The 13,342-nt window shown below is 46.3% G+C and overlaps 1 protein-coding gene across 2 annotated transcripts in view; it reads right to left on the bottom strand.

The window, feature by feature from the left end:
- Positions 1-4,762: 4,762 nt before the first annotated feature.
- Positions 4,763-13,342, bottom strand: part of CD34 (CD34 molecule) — a 30,878-nt gene continuing 22,298 nt past the window's right edge. Inside the window, exons 8-9 of one of the 2 annotated variants that reach the window (XM_066261466.1) lie at positions 9,869-13,147; positions 4,763-5,391 (exon numbers count right to left, since the gene is read on the bottom strand). In XM_066261466.1, the coding sequence (XP_066117563.1) occupies positions 12,962-13,147 (186 nt within the window). In that variant the 3' untranslated portion in view covers positions 4,763-5,391; positions 9,869-12,961. Of the gene's footprint in view, positions 5,392-9,868; positions 13,281-13,342 lie in introns of those variants that run through there. The other variant, XM_066261467.1, reaches the window with a different exon arrangement.

Genomic DNA, 13,342 nt, shown 5'->3' with positions numbered 1-13,342 from the left:
CTGCACAAATACATGTTGGGACTCTGGTGCCCCACAAACGTGAAAGATCAGAGTTCGAAAGGGAATAGAAAGGGAATACATATTGGAAAAAAGAAAGAAAATCCTACCCATCGTATTGGCTTACCTCCTCCTGCCTCTCCCTTCTTGATTCTTCTCTCTTGGTATGCCATAACTTACACGTGTGTCAGTTACATTCAAACACAGCCTGGTATGAAACTTAAAAGCATGCACTGAAATTGACTACCTGGGTTCAAACCTTGACTGTCCCACTGGCCAGCTATGTGATCTGGGCAGCTAACTTCACTGTGCCTCAGTTTTCTCATTGGGAATGTGGGAATATAGTTGTTCCTCCCTAGTATTAAATGAAACAAGCCAGCTAAAGCACTTAACACAATGCCTAGCACGTACGCAGGAACAACTCAATCTTCTATAATGTTAGCTATGATAATCAGTACTGTCTGAAATTATTTAACTTATCTAATGCATAGAAGGAACTTGATAAATGTTAGTAGAGTAAATGAATGACTATGTCATAATGTGCAAGTAGATTGTGAGCCCTTGAAGTTCAAATAGGTGAAGAAAAGAGGAAATTGCTCTCTAAATCATAAGAAGCTGCCTTTAGTTGAGCGCTTTTCCTGGGCTAGGCTGTGAACTAATTGCTTTATTATTTCATTTAATCCCTATATAGCCTGATTTTTTACCAGCTTTTTTGGATCATGTTTTCCTTAAATAGCCTCAGTCCCCACATCAAATTTTGAGGGATGTCTGTCTTTCCCCAAGATTTCCAAGGACTCTTGGGGGATGGGCTGACATTTTCATGATCACGTTCCCTTATGAATTTCTGCTCTGGCCGAATTCCAGCTCTTTCACCTGCCTCCCGACAATACCATCCTCCCGTCCCTCATTCTCACTCATAGCAAGCTGAGCCCGTCCCTCTTGTCCTCCCTTCTATCCCTAAAGCCCCTAGAACATAGGGCCATTGTGGGTGGAAGATTAGCCAAAGGTCTGAGGCAATAAAGGATAGTTATAGCACCACTTAGAGCAGCGGTTCTCAACCTGTGGGTCGGGACCCCGGCGGGGGTCCAAAGACCAAAACACAGGAGTTGCCTAAAGCCATAGGAAATACATATTTTATTTTAAAATGTATTGTATAATATGTATTTTCCGATGGCTTTAGGCGACCCTTGTGTTTTGGTCATTCGACCCCCGCCGGGGTCGCGACCCACAGGCTGAGAACTGCTGACTTAGAGCAAGGGAAAGCTGGAAATCACCAGTAAACCCCTACCCCCCTTTCACCCTGGTGCCGGCGCTCCTGGCTGTCTGCCGCTCAGAGCCCTTCCTGCGGCCATTTTCCCTCCCAGCATTCTTCTCCTCTCTCTCTCTACTGTGCCCCACCTCAATCTGAACACATCAGGTTGTTATTACTTTATAACACAAATAAAATTTAGCTCTTTGGGACAAACATCTCCACTCTGAGCTCTTTTCAATCAGGGGTCAGAGAAGGAGCTGAGGAGATAGGCGAGCATGTGGGTGCGTGGCTGCTTTCTTAGCCACCAAAGTTTCCCGAAGTGTTTTCCTCCACAAAGGAGCCAAGCACCTCTGAGATGAGTCCTGTCCCACCCCGGAATGAGGGAATGTGGCAGTCATATTTTTACACAATTTTTTTTCTTCCTCCTTATACTTATGGTAATGCTATGAAGTAGATATTATTATCCTTATTTTTTTTTTCCAGATGAAGAGACTAAAATTGAAAAAGGTTTTTTTTAAAAAAAATAACTCACTCAGAGTCATATAGGTCGTATCAGAGCTGGATTCTCAATACCGTCCTGTCTGATTCCAAAACCAGAGACTGACCACGACACCATGTGGTCACTTAATGCAGCTCAAGCAGCTGTGATGTAGGTTCCACTCACAGAGAACACCATCCTCAGGAAATCTGTCTGTGGGGGAGGCGGTGTGGGTCAGAGGGAGGTGAATGGATTGACTGAAGGCCAAAGGCATGAAAACAGAGTTAGAGCTAGAAATAGCCATGTATCTAGCTTCATGTATGAGACCCAAGACGAGTTGTTGCTATGCGTCTCCACTGAGTGATGACTCTGATTGCCTCCTTCGATGCTGCTGCAGTTGCTGATTTTTGCTTGCTCTAGTCAACCTTGGGTAGGGGTCCCCTCTCTAGAAAGACAAGGGTGGATTTCTTTTGCTTACAGAATGCTGACTTCACTCGTAAAACATAGCCCATCCATGTTAATGAAGAAGGCTGGCCTGGTAGCTGAGGCTCTGCCTAAAAAGAGCTTGAGAAATAGCTGAGGAACGAATGAAAATGGCTCTTCACTCACTGTGTCAGTTTTCCACCCAGAATCTAAAGCAGGAGGGGTGAGTTCGGCAGAGCCAGATGAAGGCACATCTTCCCAGCTGGGAAGCCAGCTGAAGTACCAAAATTATAAAGGGCCTCACTGGAAATGGTGAGGCTACCAAAATGGAGGGGGGCAGATTTTATCACAAAGTAGCAGTGTGACTTTTTCTCATCTCTAAAATGGGGGTTATGATGCTTATCACATGATGTTTTCCTCCCAGATGAGTGTGGTGATGGGAAATTTATAGCTTTTATTATTACTTATTCTTTAGCCTACTATAATCTGGTTTCAGCCCTCTGACATGCCACTGACCACTTTCACCACTTTCAAGGTTACCAACCACCCCTCTTTTGAAAATACCTTTCCTCTACTGCTGGGTAGCATTTCACACTGTAAACCAGGCTTTCCTCCACACCATGTTCTCTCCCCTGGCTTCCTAGCTCCTTGACCACCAGGCTAAGTCTACATTGAGGCATCCTTATTAGTTATCTGATGCTGTATAACAAATTGCCCCCAAATTTAACAGTTTGAAACAGTATTGATTATTTTACGTAGTTTCTTAAACTCAGGTATTCTGGAGCAGATTAGCCGGGTGGAGAGTTTTAGCTGGGCTGTTCTGCTCTGAATCTCTCAGGAGATTGCTGTCCTATTCGTCCATTCGTTCATGAAGGTCTCCGTCCAAGCTCTTCCCAGCTCCCTCGCATGGCTTTTGGCAGAAGGTTTCAGGTTTTAACCACCTGGACCTCTCTACAGAGCTGCTCAGAACATGACAGATGGCTTCCCCTAAAGTGAGTGATCCAAGAAAAATGAGTGTATGTGGCCATGATGAAAGCCACAGTGTCTTTTATAACCTAATCTCAGAGTGACACACTACCACTTATGTCCTTGTCACACAGACCAAGGCTGGTGCACTGTGGGACGGGATTACACAGGGGTGTGAATAGAAGGGGCCCTACGGGGGGCCATCCTGGAGGCTGTCTACCAAGTCATCCTTCTGGGCTGATTCTTAAAAGTCAGTGTTCCCCAGGGCTGCATCCTCATACTTCCTCTCCTCTCATTTTCTACACACACCCTTGATACCACAGTGCACTCAATACCTTCCGTTACTTTTACTAGATTCTAAAGACACCCAGTCTGCAAGTCAAGCACAGTTCCCTTTTGGAACTCCAGCTGGTGCACTGCCTATTGTATCCCAGAGGCACCTCACAGCCCACATCTTCCATAGTGACTCATCAGCCTCGCCGTCCTGTTTCTCCTCCTGTGTTTCTATCCCACAGCAACAACACTGTCCGCTCTGTTGTCAAGCAAGAGACCCGAAGATCGTTCTTCTCTGTCCTTCTTTCTTTCACATCCAATCAGTGTGTTCAGTTTCTCTGTTTTTTTCATTATTTCCCCCATCTTTTTCTTTTGAAAAATTTCAAACCTACAGAAAGGTTAAAAGAAGGGTAAAATGCTGCCTGACCTGTGGTGGCACAGTGGATAAAGTGTCAACCTGGAAATGCTGAGGTCGCCGGTTCGAAACCCTGGGCTTGCCTGGTCAAGGCACATATGGGAGTTGATGCTTCCAGCTCCTCCCCTCCTTCTCTCTCTCTGTCTCTCCTCTCTCTCTCTCTCTCTCTCTCTCTGTCTCTCCCTCTCCTCTCTAAAATGAATAAATAAATAAAAAAAAAGAAGGGTAAAATGCTGCCCTCTTGACTAGCTTACTTCATCTAGATTCACGGTTGCTGGTTCTTCTGTGGCACATTTGCTCTCTCTCCCCTCCTCCTCTCTCCACCTACAAGTATCTTTCATAATAGTACTGAGATGCTATTGCCTTTTCACTCTCATTTCCTCAGATGTACAGTGTGTGTATATAAAGTCTCTATGTGAATATGCTGTATTTAAAAGGGATTTATGGAAGTTGTGACACTTCACCCCTGAATATTTCTGCATGCATCTCCTAAGAATAAGGACATCTCCTCTACAACCACAATGCCATTATTACAACCCCAAACCAGAGCCAGTTGATTACATCTGCCCACTGTGTCTCCAGTGTAGCCGCTTTTCTTCAGGCCACAAGTTTCCCTTCTCTTCCATAGTGCAGTTACCTTCTAACGGGCCCCTCCTTCAACCCCTGCGCCACACTTCTGCTAAAGAGAACTTTCTAAAATGCATATCTGACTATGTCACTTCCCTACTTCAGACTTCTCAATGGCCCCACATTACCATTTATTACCTTCAAAATGAAGAACATACTTCACGTGGTCTACAAAGCTTTCCTCATCCAGATGCATCTGGAAGAGCACTGCCCAGTAGAAATATAAAATGAGCTATATATGTAGCTGAAAATTTTAGTAGCCACATTTTTTAAAGTAAAAAAAAAAAATACAGGTGATATTACTTTAAAAAATAAACTTTATTGAACCTGATACTATTGTAGCAACATAAACCAAATGTGAAGAAATCATTATTGCAGTTTCTTTTCTAAGTCCTCAAAATCTGATCCATAGTTAACATGTATATCATGTTAACTATAATGCATATATATATATAGTTAACTTGTATATCATGTTAACTTTAATTCAGATGCTATATTTTCAAGGGCTTAAGTGAAATGTATTTTTACCAAAACATCAAGGTTGTAGTTAACAACAAAAAATTTTTTTATACTGTTCCACTTTTAAATTTTCAATTAATTAAAATGAAATGAAAAGTTTTGTTTCTCACGCTAGCCACATTTCAGGTGCTTGGTAGTCACAGAGGACTTGTGGGGACTGAAAGAGTACAATTCCGGGGCAGCACGTCTCAGCAAAGCATCCAGGGCCTCTCTGTGGGTCTTCAAAATACTTCCAAGGGTCTGTAAAGTCAAAACTCTCTTCATCATACTACTAAAGTGGTATTTGCTTTTTTCGCTGTGCTTCTCTCACATGACGTGCCATGTGACAACAGATTGAACACAGAAACACACAGGAGCATCAGCGTCTTCTACGAAGCCAGATGGTGAAGAGATGTGCCAAAATGTAGAACAATCCCACTCTTCTAGCTGACTGAGTCTGCTCTGGAAAATCGCATTTAAAAAAAATTAAAATGTGTTATTGATATACTCACATAATGAGATATTATTTTTAATGAATATTAGCTTTAATGAATCGTTTAAATTTTTCTTAGTTTTAATTTCTGAGACAGTAATTATTAACAGATATAACTCTCAAAAGTAAAAGCCCTCCGAAGTCTTCAATAATTTGTAATGGTGTAAGAGGGCTTTAAGAACAGCTGGGCTAGATAGAGCCTACCTAACCCTGCAGCCTCATGACTAGTAATTCTACCCTGCCCCCTCATATTTTTTGCATGAATTTCCAGTTTGTTTCAGACAAGATGAAACAGACACATTTCTCCCTATTTCTCTGGTTAAGTGCTTCTAAAAACCCAGGACATTATATAGAAAACAAATATAAGAAGACACTGAGGCCCTGGCCGGTTGGCTCAGTGGTAGAGCGTCGGCCTGGCGTGCGGGGGACCCGGGTTCGATTCCCGGCCAGGGCACATTGGAGAAGCGCCCATTTGCTTCTCCACCGCCCCCCCTCCTTCCTCTCTCTCTCTCTTCCCCTCCCGCAGCCAAGGCTCCATTGGAGCAAAGATGGCCCGGGCGCTGGGGATGGCTCCTTGGCCTCTGCCCCAGGCACTGGAGTGGCTCTGGTCGCGGCAGAGCGACGACCCGGAGGGGCAGAGCATCGCCCCCTGGTGGGCAGAACGTCGCCCCTGGTGGGCGTGCTGGGTGGATCCCCGTCGGGCGCATGCGGGAGTCTGTCTGACTGTCTCTCCCCGTTTCCAGCTTCAGAAAAGAAAAAAAAAAAATAAGACACTGAAAAGTAAGAGAAGGCAGTTAGGGACCTTAGGACTCAAGGAATGACATGTCACCAGGATGGGCATCAGCAGAGAACTAGTGGAGATCCTAAACTTCCACTCTGCCCCAGAAACTATGAGGCACTCACCCCGATACCATTGTCAATGGCTGAATGGGGAGTTCGGACTTCTACCCGACCTGGTGGTAAGTAGGAGGCATCCCAACAATGCCGTATCACAGAGGGACTGCCAAAACAGAGGACTGAATATAATACCCCAAGTGTCCAGGATACAATTTAAAATCACTCGCATAATACCAAGAACCAGGAAAATCTCAACTCGAATGAGAAAAGATAATTAACAGATACAACACTGAGATGACAGAGATGGTTCAATGAACTGACAAGGATTTTACAACAGCTATCATAAAAAAGCTTCAATGAGCAATTATAACATGCTTGATATAAAAGTACAAAGAGAAACTCTCAGACACAAGTAGCAGATAGAAAGAAGTACCATATTCTTTGGTTGGACCTTAAACAGAACCACTTGCATTTCTGGAATGACCACTGTCACTTTGCATGTGGGCCAATGTTCTCCTCTTTCTCTGAAACACCCATCCCTACCCTTTTCTTCCTTTTAAATCCTACTTGTTCCCTAGGGGCAGCTGAGATGGGAAGCCTTCCATGGCTTCCATGCCCCTCCCATGTAAAGCTCCCTAAACCATAGTACTTACACTCAGTGCTAATTGTTCTGTCAGCTGTCCCTCCCACCACAGTATTAAAGATTTAACAACAACAAAAGACTTGACAGAAGAGACTGTGTCATATCCCAGGTGTCTGGCTTATAATAAGCACTCAAAAATTATTTGTTGAATAAATGAATAAATCAATGGATAACTGGAAACTCTTCAGTGGCTCTCCCCTTTCCCGTTGAAAGAAATTGAACTCTGTGGCCTGCCATTCAATGCCCTACACAAACCAACGCACATCTTCTTGATTCTCAGCTTCCTCTCACACATCCTTCTTCTCTGCCACACTGGAAACACATTGTTTTCCTCAAGTTCTTTATAGTCCCTATCTCACAACACATCACACCTGCTCTTTCTATCAGCCTCAAATGTCCTCACACATTTTTATCATCCAGGTCGTAGCCACTTTTACAGCCCCACTCAGATACTTCTCCATCACCCAGCCCCAGACCTTGCCCGCCACTAGGAGTTCCGCCCACCTCTGGATACACAGAATGTTTAGTCTTTTCTCATGTTATTTCTCACTTTCTGCCTCACATTTGTTTTTGTTGTTGGTTCTGTCTGTTTGCATTAATGCACTTGTAGTATTTTGCATTCAATTAAACCAGTAGTTCTCAAACTTTTTGAAGTCAGGGTGCATTTAAAATCCTACAAATAATTGTAGGCACACTCTATATACAAATTTCTGAGACATATGTTATAATAATTAAGTCAAATATTAAAGAAAAAAATATAAAGTCCAAGCATGCTTTTATGGTAATTAAGTGAAATAAATACGACAAAATTAAATTCATTCAGACATTAAAAAACATTTTTATGTTACACTTTTTGAGTTATGCTTTTCAGAATTTGTAAAAAAGGGGTTAAAAAATTTTTAAAAAGACAAAAAAGTTATCTTTTTACATATATAGATACATTCTTAGTAAGATTTAGTAAATTCAGCAGGTCCCAGCAAGAATGTGTTAAGTTTTTCATTCTTGTGTTTATGAGAAACATGAGCCTGATGTGTCCTAGCGATTTCTTCAATGTTTGGGCATATATTTGAAAGGCAAACTCTCATTTCCTTGTCAATACATTAAAGATTTCCTCTTTTTTTACTCTTAATTGTGTTAAGTGCAGAAAACCCCCACCATACATATCATCTTAACTTTACACCAAACAAAGGATAGAAGAAACTTGCCTCCAGTCTTTCTGGGGACCATGGAGGGTAGTGTGAACAATCCAGCACCACAGCTTAACAGCCTTTTGCAACGTAATCAGGCAAGTGAGGTAGGGGGTTGGGCAGACTGTCAGCTTACAGCCAATTCCCCATACCTCTGTCCCCCCAAAATCTAAACTCCAAAAACCCTGTTGGTTTTTTGATCCCCAACAAGAACATATTTCTCTGGAATACCACAGGGTGCACCTGGAAATCTTCTAGGGCGTACCAGTGCGCCCTGGTACACACTTTGAGAACCATTGAATTAAACCCACAGCTTCCTCCTCTTTGTCTGTGCCATGGACCCTCCTAGCACAGCTCCCTGCTACTCTCTGAGTTTCAGTTTCTTATTCCGAGATAATTGTACCTACCTACTTCATCAGGCTTCTGTGAATATTAAATAAAATACACTATTTAAATTTTGGTAGCGTCTCAATTTTGCTACAATAAGTACTCAATGTTAGCTATCATTGTTGTTAGCACGATGAGTATCTGAAGAAATAAATGGACAGAGCAAACCCCTTTAAGCTCTACCTTGGAACGTCACTGAAATTCTGCTTCATCTCACCACTCCCATTCTTACCGCTCTGCCCCCGGCAGGAACAGTGCTCTTGCCATTATCACTGTGGTCTACCTGCTTACCTTCCTTTCCCTCTCTTGCCTCTCAGCCTCTGTTCTCCACTCAGCGTGATCTTTCACAACAAAGAAGATCATATTACTTCCCTGCTCAAAATCCTCTAATGGTTTCCCGATCTACTAATAAAAGCCAAACTCCTTGCTGAGGACTGAAAGGCCTACCATGTCTGGCCGTGTCGTTCTCGCCCTCACTCCCTTTATGCTTCTCGCACTTGCCAGGCTTTGCACCACAGGGCTCTGAACTTGCTGTTTCCTCTGTGTAGCATAATCTCTTCCTTACTTCATTCAAGTAGGCGATGCTCTCCACTTTTACCTCCTTGAGAGTTACCAATATGTGTAAACGTTACTCTCCATCTATTTTATATTTTTCATACCTCTTAATACCACCTGAAAACACGTGGATTTACTTAGAAAACCGTGTTGGCTTGTTGTCTTCTCTTCCACCAGAATTGCAAGCTCCATAAGGATTTGTTCACTGCTCTGTCCCCAGCCTCTAGAACAGGGGTCTCAAACTCAACTCAGCATGTGGGCCACAGAGCAAGATCACAGCCCTTCGGCGGGGCTGCACTAGGTCTACAAAAGGCAACTGTTACGCAACACTTTTCTCACTGCAGTTGAAAACAAAAAAAAATCAGTACAACAAGCACAATCGTACATGCAGTTACTCAGTGTCACAAAACGACCAGAAACTGTAGTTCACATCACAACTGCTGTTAACTAAGCTAATATCTAGCTAGGATGCTAGAGAAATGGAAAATACAAGTAGGCCCCTAGGCTTACTTAATTTTATCCAAAATATTTTGAACTTCGTGGATTAGTTTGCGGGCCACACAAAATTGTTCGGCGGGCCGCGAGTTTGAGACCCCTGCTCTAGAACAGTATCTGGCACATAGTGGGTGTTCCCTAAGACCTGCCGAATGACAAGTTGCTGGCTGTGAGTTCCTCAGATGGAGACTATAGGGACAGAAGCAACATCTCGTCGCACACAATTGCTTACCTACTCTGGGTCTCTGTGAAGAGGAATAGTGGGCTGTTCTACCTAAGGAGGACAGGACAGGGAAGACCCATTTATGCAGGTTTAGAGGACATTCGTATTTATCCACTTACATGCAAGTCTGGCAGAAGACACTTCCAGGTATGCGTTCCATAACGAACTGTGTTGTTTCTCAGAGGTCATCCTCTGCGGCGGGCTGCAGGCACCGCAGAGGTAGCTGGGCCTCCCGGCCTCCCACGGTCTTCAGCTTCCACTTTGTCCCAAGGCCTTGAGTTCTGCAAGGCCAGACGGCCTGGAAGAGCAATGCTGGCGAGATGCTCCATAGGTGAAGCCCCAAAAGTGTCTTGACACCGCCCTCACCAGCTCTGTAACATCCGACCGGAGGAGCCCTGAGGCCCCAGCAGAAGAGTGAGGCGAGATGGTGGAGAGGCAAGCTTTGAATTCAGGACACCTGAATTCCAGGTGATCTGGGGAAGCCATATGCACTCCCTGGACCTTACTTTGTCTTTACCAGTACCACAAGAAAGTTGAGTTGAATTTGAATGTCTTCTGCAGGTATATGAGCTTCTCCTATGAGACCAATTGCACTAGAGCTGTTCAAGGGTGAAGCAGCAGCAGAGAAAACCCAACATGGAGGCAACTGAACTGAAACTGAGTGGTAGGAGCCCAGCAAGGCCAGCAGGGGGAGCCATTGCTGCACCAGGAAGCTTAGGCCAAAGGGGAAAGTGTCTGGAACGCTAGGAGGCCCTTCAGTTTAAGCAGTCTAGCCATCAGAGTTCTTACTCACCAACCCACACCATCCCTCAAGTACACACACATGCACCCCTTCCTCCCAAAGCTTGTACACTCTGACAGATTCAGGGTAAAATACTATTTAGGTTGCTGGACCTGAGGCTGGAGGCCTTTAAAAGACTCAGTTGCCTTTTCTCCTCTTCCCATGTTTCCTGGGAGTCTGTACCTGGTACCACCCCTTCTCCCTGCCACCTCCACTTGGCCAGACCCTCATCTGGTCATTCTCATGGCCGGATGTGTGACTAGACAGATGAAAGCCAACCTGATTCCTCCTTTCAGATTACCATCTTTTCTTCCTCCAGCTCCCCACCATCAGCCATCACCTTCTGGGGAAGGCTCTAGACCTCCCCCCTTGTCTTACGGGGGAGGACCCCTGGCTAGAGCGGTTGGAGAAAGCAAGGGGGAAGTGGGCATAGGGCGGTGCTGAAGGGAAAGGTCTGGCTTCAGTCAGATAAGAATGGAAAGATCCTTTGTTTGGCCCCAGCTACCTCTGCTGCTGTTGACACACTTGGGAGCGTTTCCTGAAGCTGCTCAGTTGTGTCCGCAGCCCGCCCTCCCCCACTTCCTACGGCTGCGGTGAGGGTGGGGGTGTCTGGGCACGGAGGTGGGGATGCTTAGGTTTTGCAGTTGGACTGATGTCTTCATGCCGAGGGTGGAAACCAACCCCCCACCCCCTGCTCCTGGACTGGGCAGCCAGATCTTTAAAGCAGAAGCTCCCCACTGTTCTGCTCTCAGCCAGGGGCAGGGAAGATACAATAAAAGGTTATGAGGCCTGGCTCTCTCCCTTGGTTTTGCATATTTTGCATACAGTTACCATAATGCACCTCTTCTCGGAAAGGTATTCATCAAAGATCTGGCTTCTAAGTCCCCCGCTGCATTCGGTTTGCCTTTCTTTCTATGACGAGAGGTGTCCAGCTTCCCTGTGAGCCTCTCCTGGCCCCCCACCCCCACCCCAGACAGGAGAGAAGTTAGTAGGCATCCCAAGAGGCAGCATCCTGGTGGGAACCTGCGTCCCCTGAGACGGCCCCTCTCTTCCCTGGCAGGGCCTTCCCCACCACATCACTGCACAGTCCGGCCAGATCTGATGGGGAGAGACCGCCCTGGCATTCAGACACACCCAGCTGGGTCAGAGCCACAGAGAAATGGATTTCACTATCACTTTAATTACAGTATTCACACACCACTTTTTATTCAGGAAAAAAAAACCCCACTCAATCTTCCTATCTCTGGAAAGTTCTATTTCCAACCGTCATTGAAATCAGGATCCCTTATCACCCCTCTGGAAAAAAGGAAAAAAAAAAAGAGGCCCTGGGTCACCCAGAGAGGAGGTGGTGAGGGTCCTTTGGAGATGTCATGGGGCTCTGACCACAGGGGTCACAGTGAAGGGAGTCAGGATGGGGGAGGCAGGGACAGAAGGGAGTTTGCTGGGGGACTGAAGACACAGCTCAGCCCAGGAATCGAGGAGGAAGGAGGAAGCCATTGAGATCAGAGGATAAGGCCAGGACCTAGCCCAAGACAAGAGGCTTCCTGAGATGCACACAGGTCAAGAGGTTTGGCTCAAAGATGTGGTCCCGTGTTCCTGTCCACTCTGACCACAGGGAGAGGGGAGCCCAAGCAGAGGCTGTGCGAGGTTCCCAGAAGACCAGAACAGAGCTGTTTGCTCTCCTCCGTTTGCCCCCACAGCGGGGAGGGGGGACACATGTGTCCATGCAGCTCCACCCTATCTCCCAAACACAGACATCGTTCCAACACTTGGAGCCCAATCCGGGCTCCGCCAGAAAGCTGTGCAGGCCTCGGCACTCGTGTGTGGGAGGAACCCATGGAGCTCGGGGGAAACTTAGCAAGAGGGAAGCTGGTGACTGAATCCACAGTGACTTGCAGGGGGCGTAAGGTACATGGTATAAGACAACAAGTTGTTCTGCCTATGCCACTAAAAAGGAGCCGGTGTAGTGGGTTGCTTTGGTTTCCCTAAAGTAAAGAAAGAAAATAAAGGAAGAAACAGTTAAAAGGCAAAGACTCCTGGAAGGAAATTGTAGCCCAGAAAAGCCCACGCTTTCTCCCGGCAGTGCCCGTAACGAGGCAGAGAGGAGGGAGAGGGAAGGGCCACGTGTGAATGGTGCAAGACCATCAGCCTGACGGGGAGCCTCTCTGAGCTGCCCTCACACCCCTACTCAGAGGAGACAGAGTCTGTTCAGGGAGCTGATGTGTAACGGGCAGGGTTACCTGCCTCTCCTCAAGGTGGAGAGAACCCTTCTATGGTGCAGAGCAGGGCCCCGGAATGGCACTGGAGGGTGTGTGCAGTGGCAAAAGGAGGGAGGTAAGGGTGGCATCTCCAGCGTGGAGGCAGCAGGTGGCCAGATGCAGGGAGGACCCCCTACTTCATACAATGCCTGGCCTTGCCCCACCCAGCCGAGTCACAATTCGGTATCAGCCACCACGTGTTGTCTCGCTGAATGGCCGTTTCTGGATGTGGCCTGGCCGGTCCCGTTCTCCTGAGCCCCTCGGTTCACACTGGCCTTGCCCTGGGCCTCAGGGGAGGCCCCAGGGCCTGAGCTATAGCCCTGGCCTCCACCGTTCTCCGTGTAATAAGGGTCTTCGCCCTAGACGGTGTATAAATAAAGGAGCATTATCGGGTAAGCAGGGGAGTGAGACACTGGCGGGGGAAGAAAGGGGGTGGTTGCAGCTGCATGTGCAGACTCCTTTCTTCCTGAAGGGCGGTCAGGGTTCCAGCTCCTAGAGGAGAAAGGACAGGAGAGGCACCACACCATGCCGCAGCTCAGCGGCCAGCTCCCGCC

This window comes from Saccopteryx bilineata, chromosome 2 (assembly GCF_036850765.1).
Source record: "Saccopteryx bilineata isolate mSacBil1 chromosome 2, mSacBil1_pri_phased_curated, whole genome shotgun sequence".
NCBI classification, from domain to species: Eukaryota; Metazoa; Chordata; class Mammalia; order Chiroptera; family Emballonuridae; genus Saccopteryx; species Saccopteryx bilineata.
The sequence above is the reverse complement of the archived record's forward strand: the minus strand, read 5'-3'. Positions and strand labels throughout refer to the sequence as shown.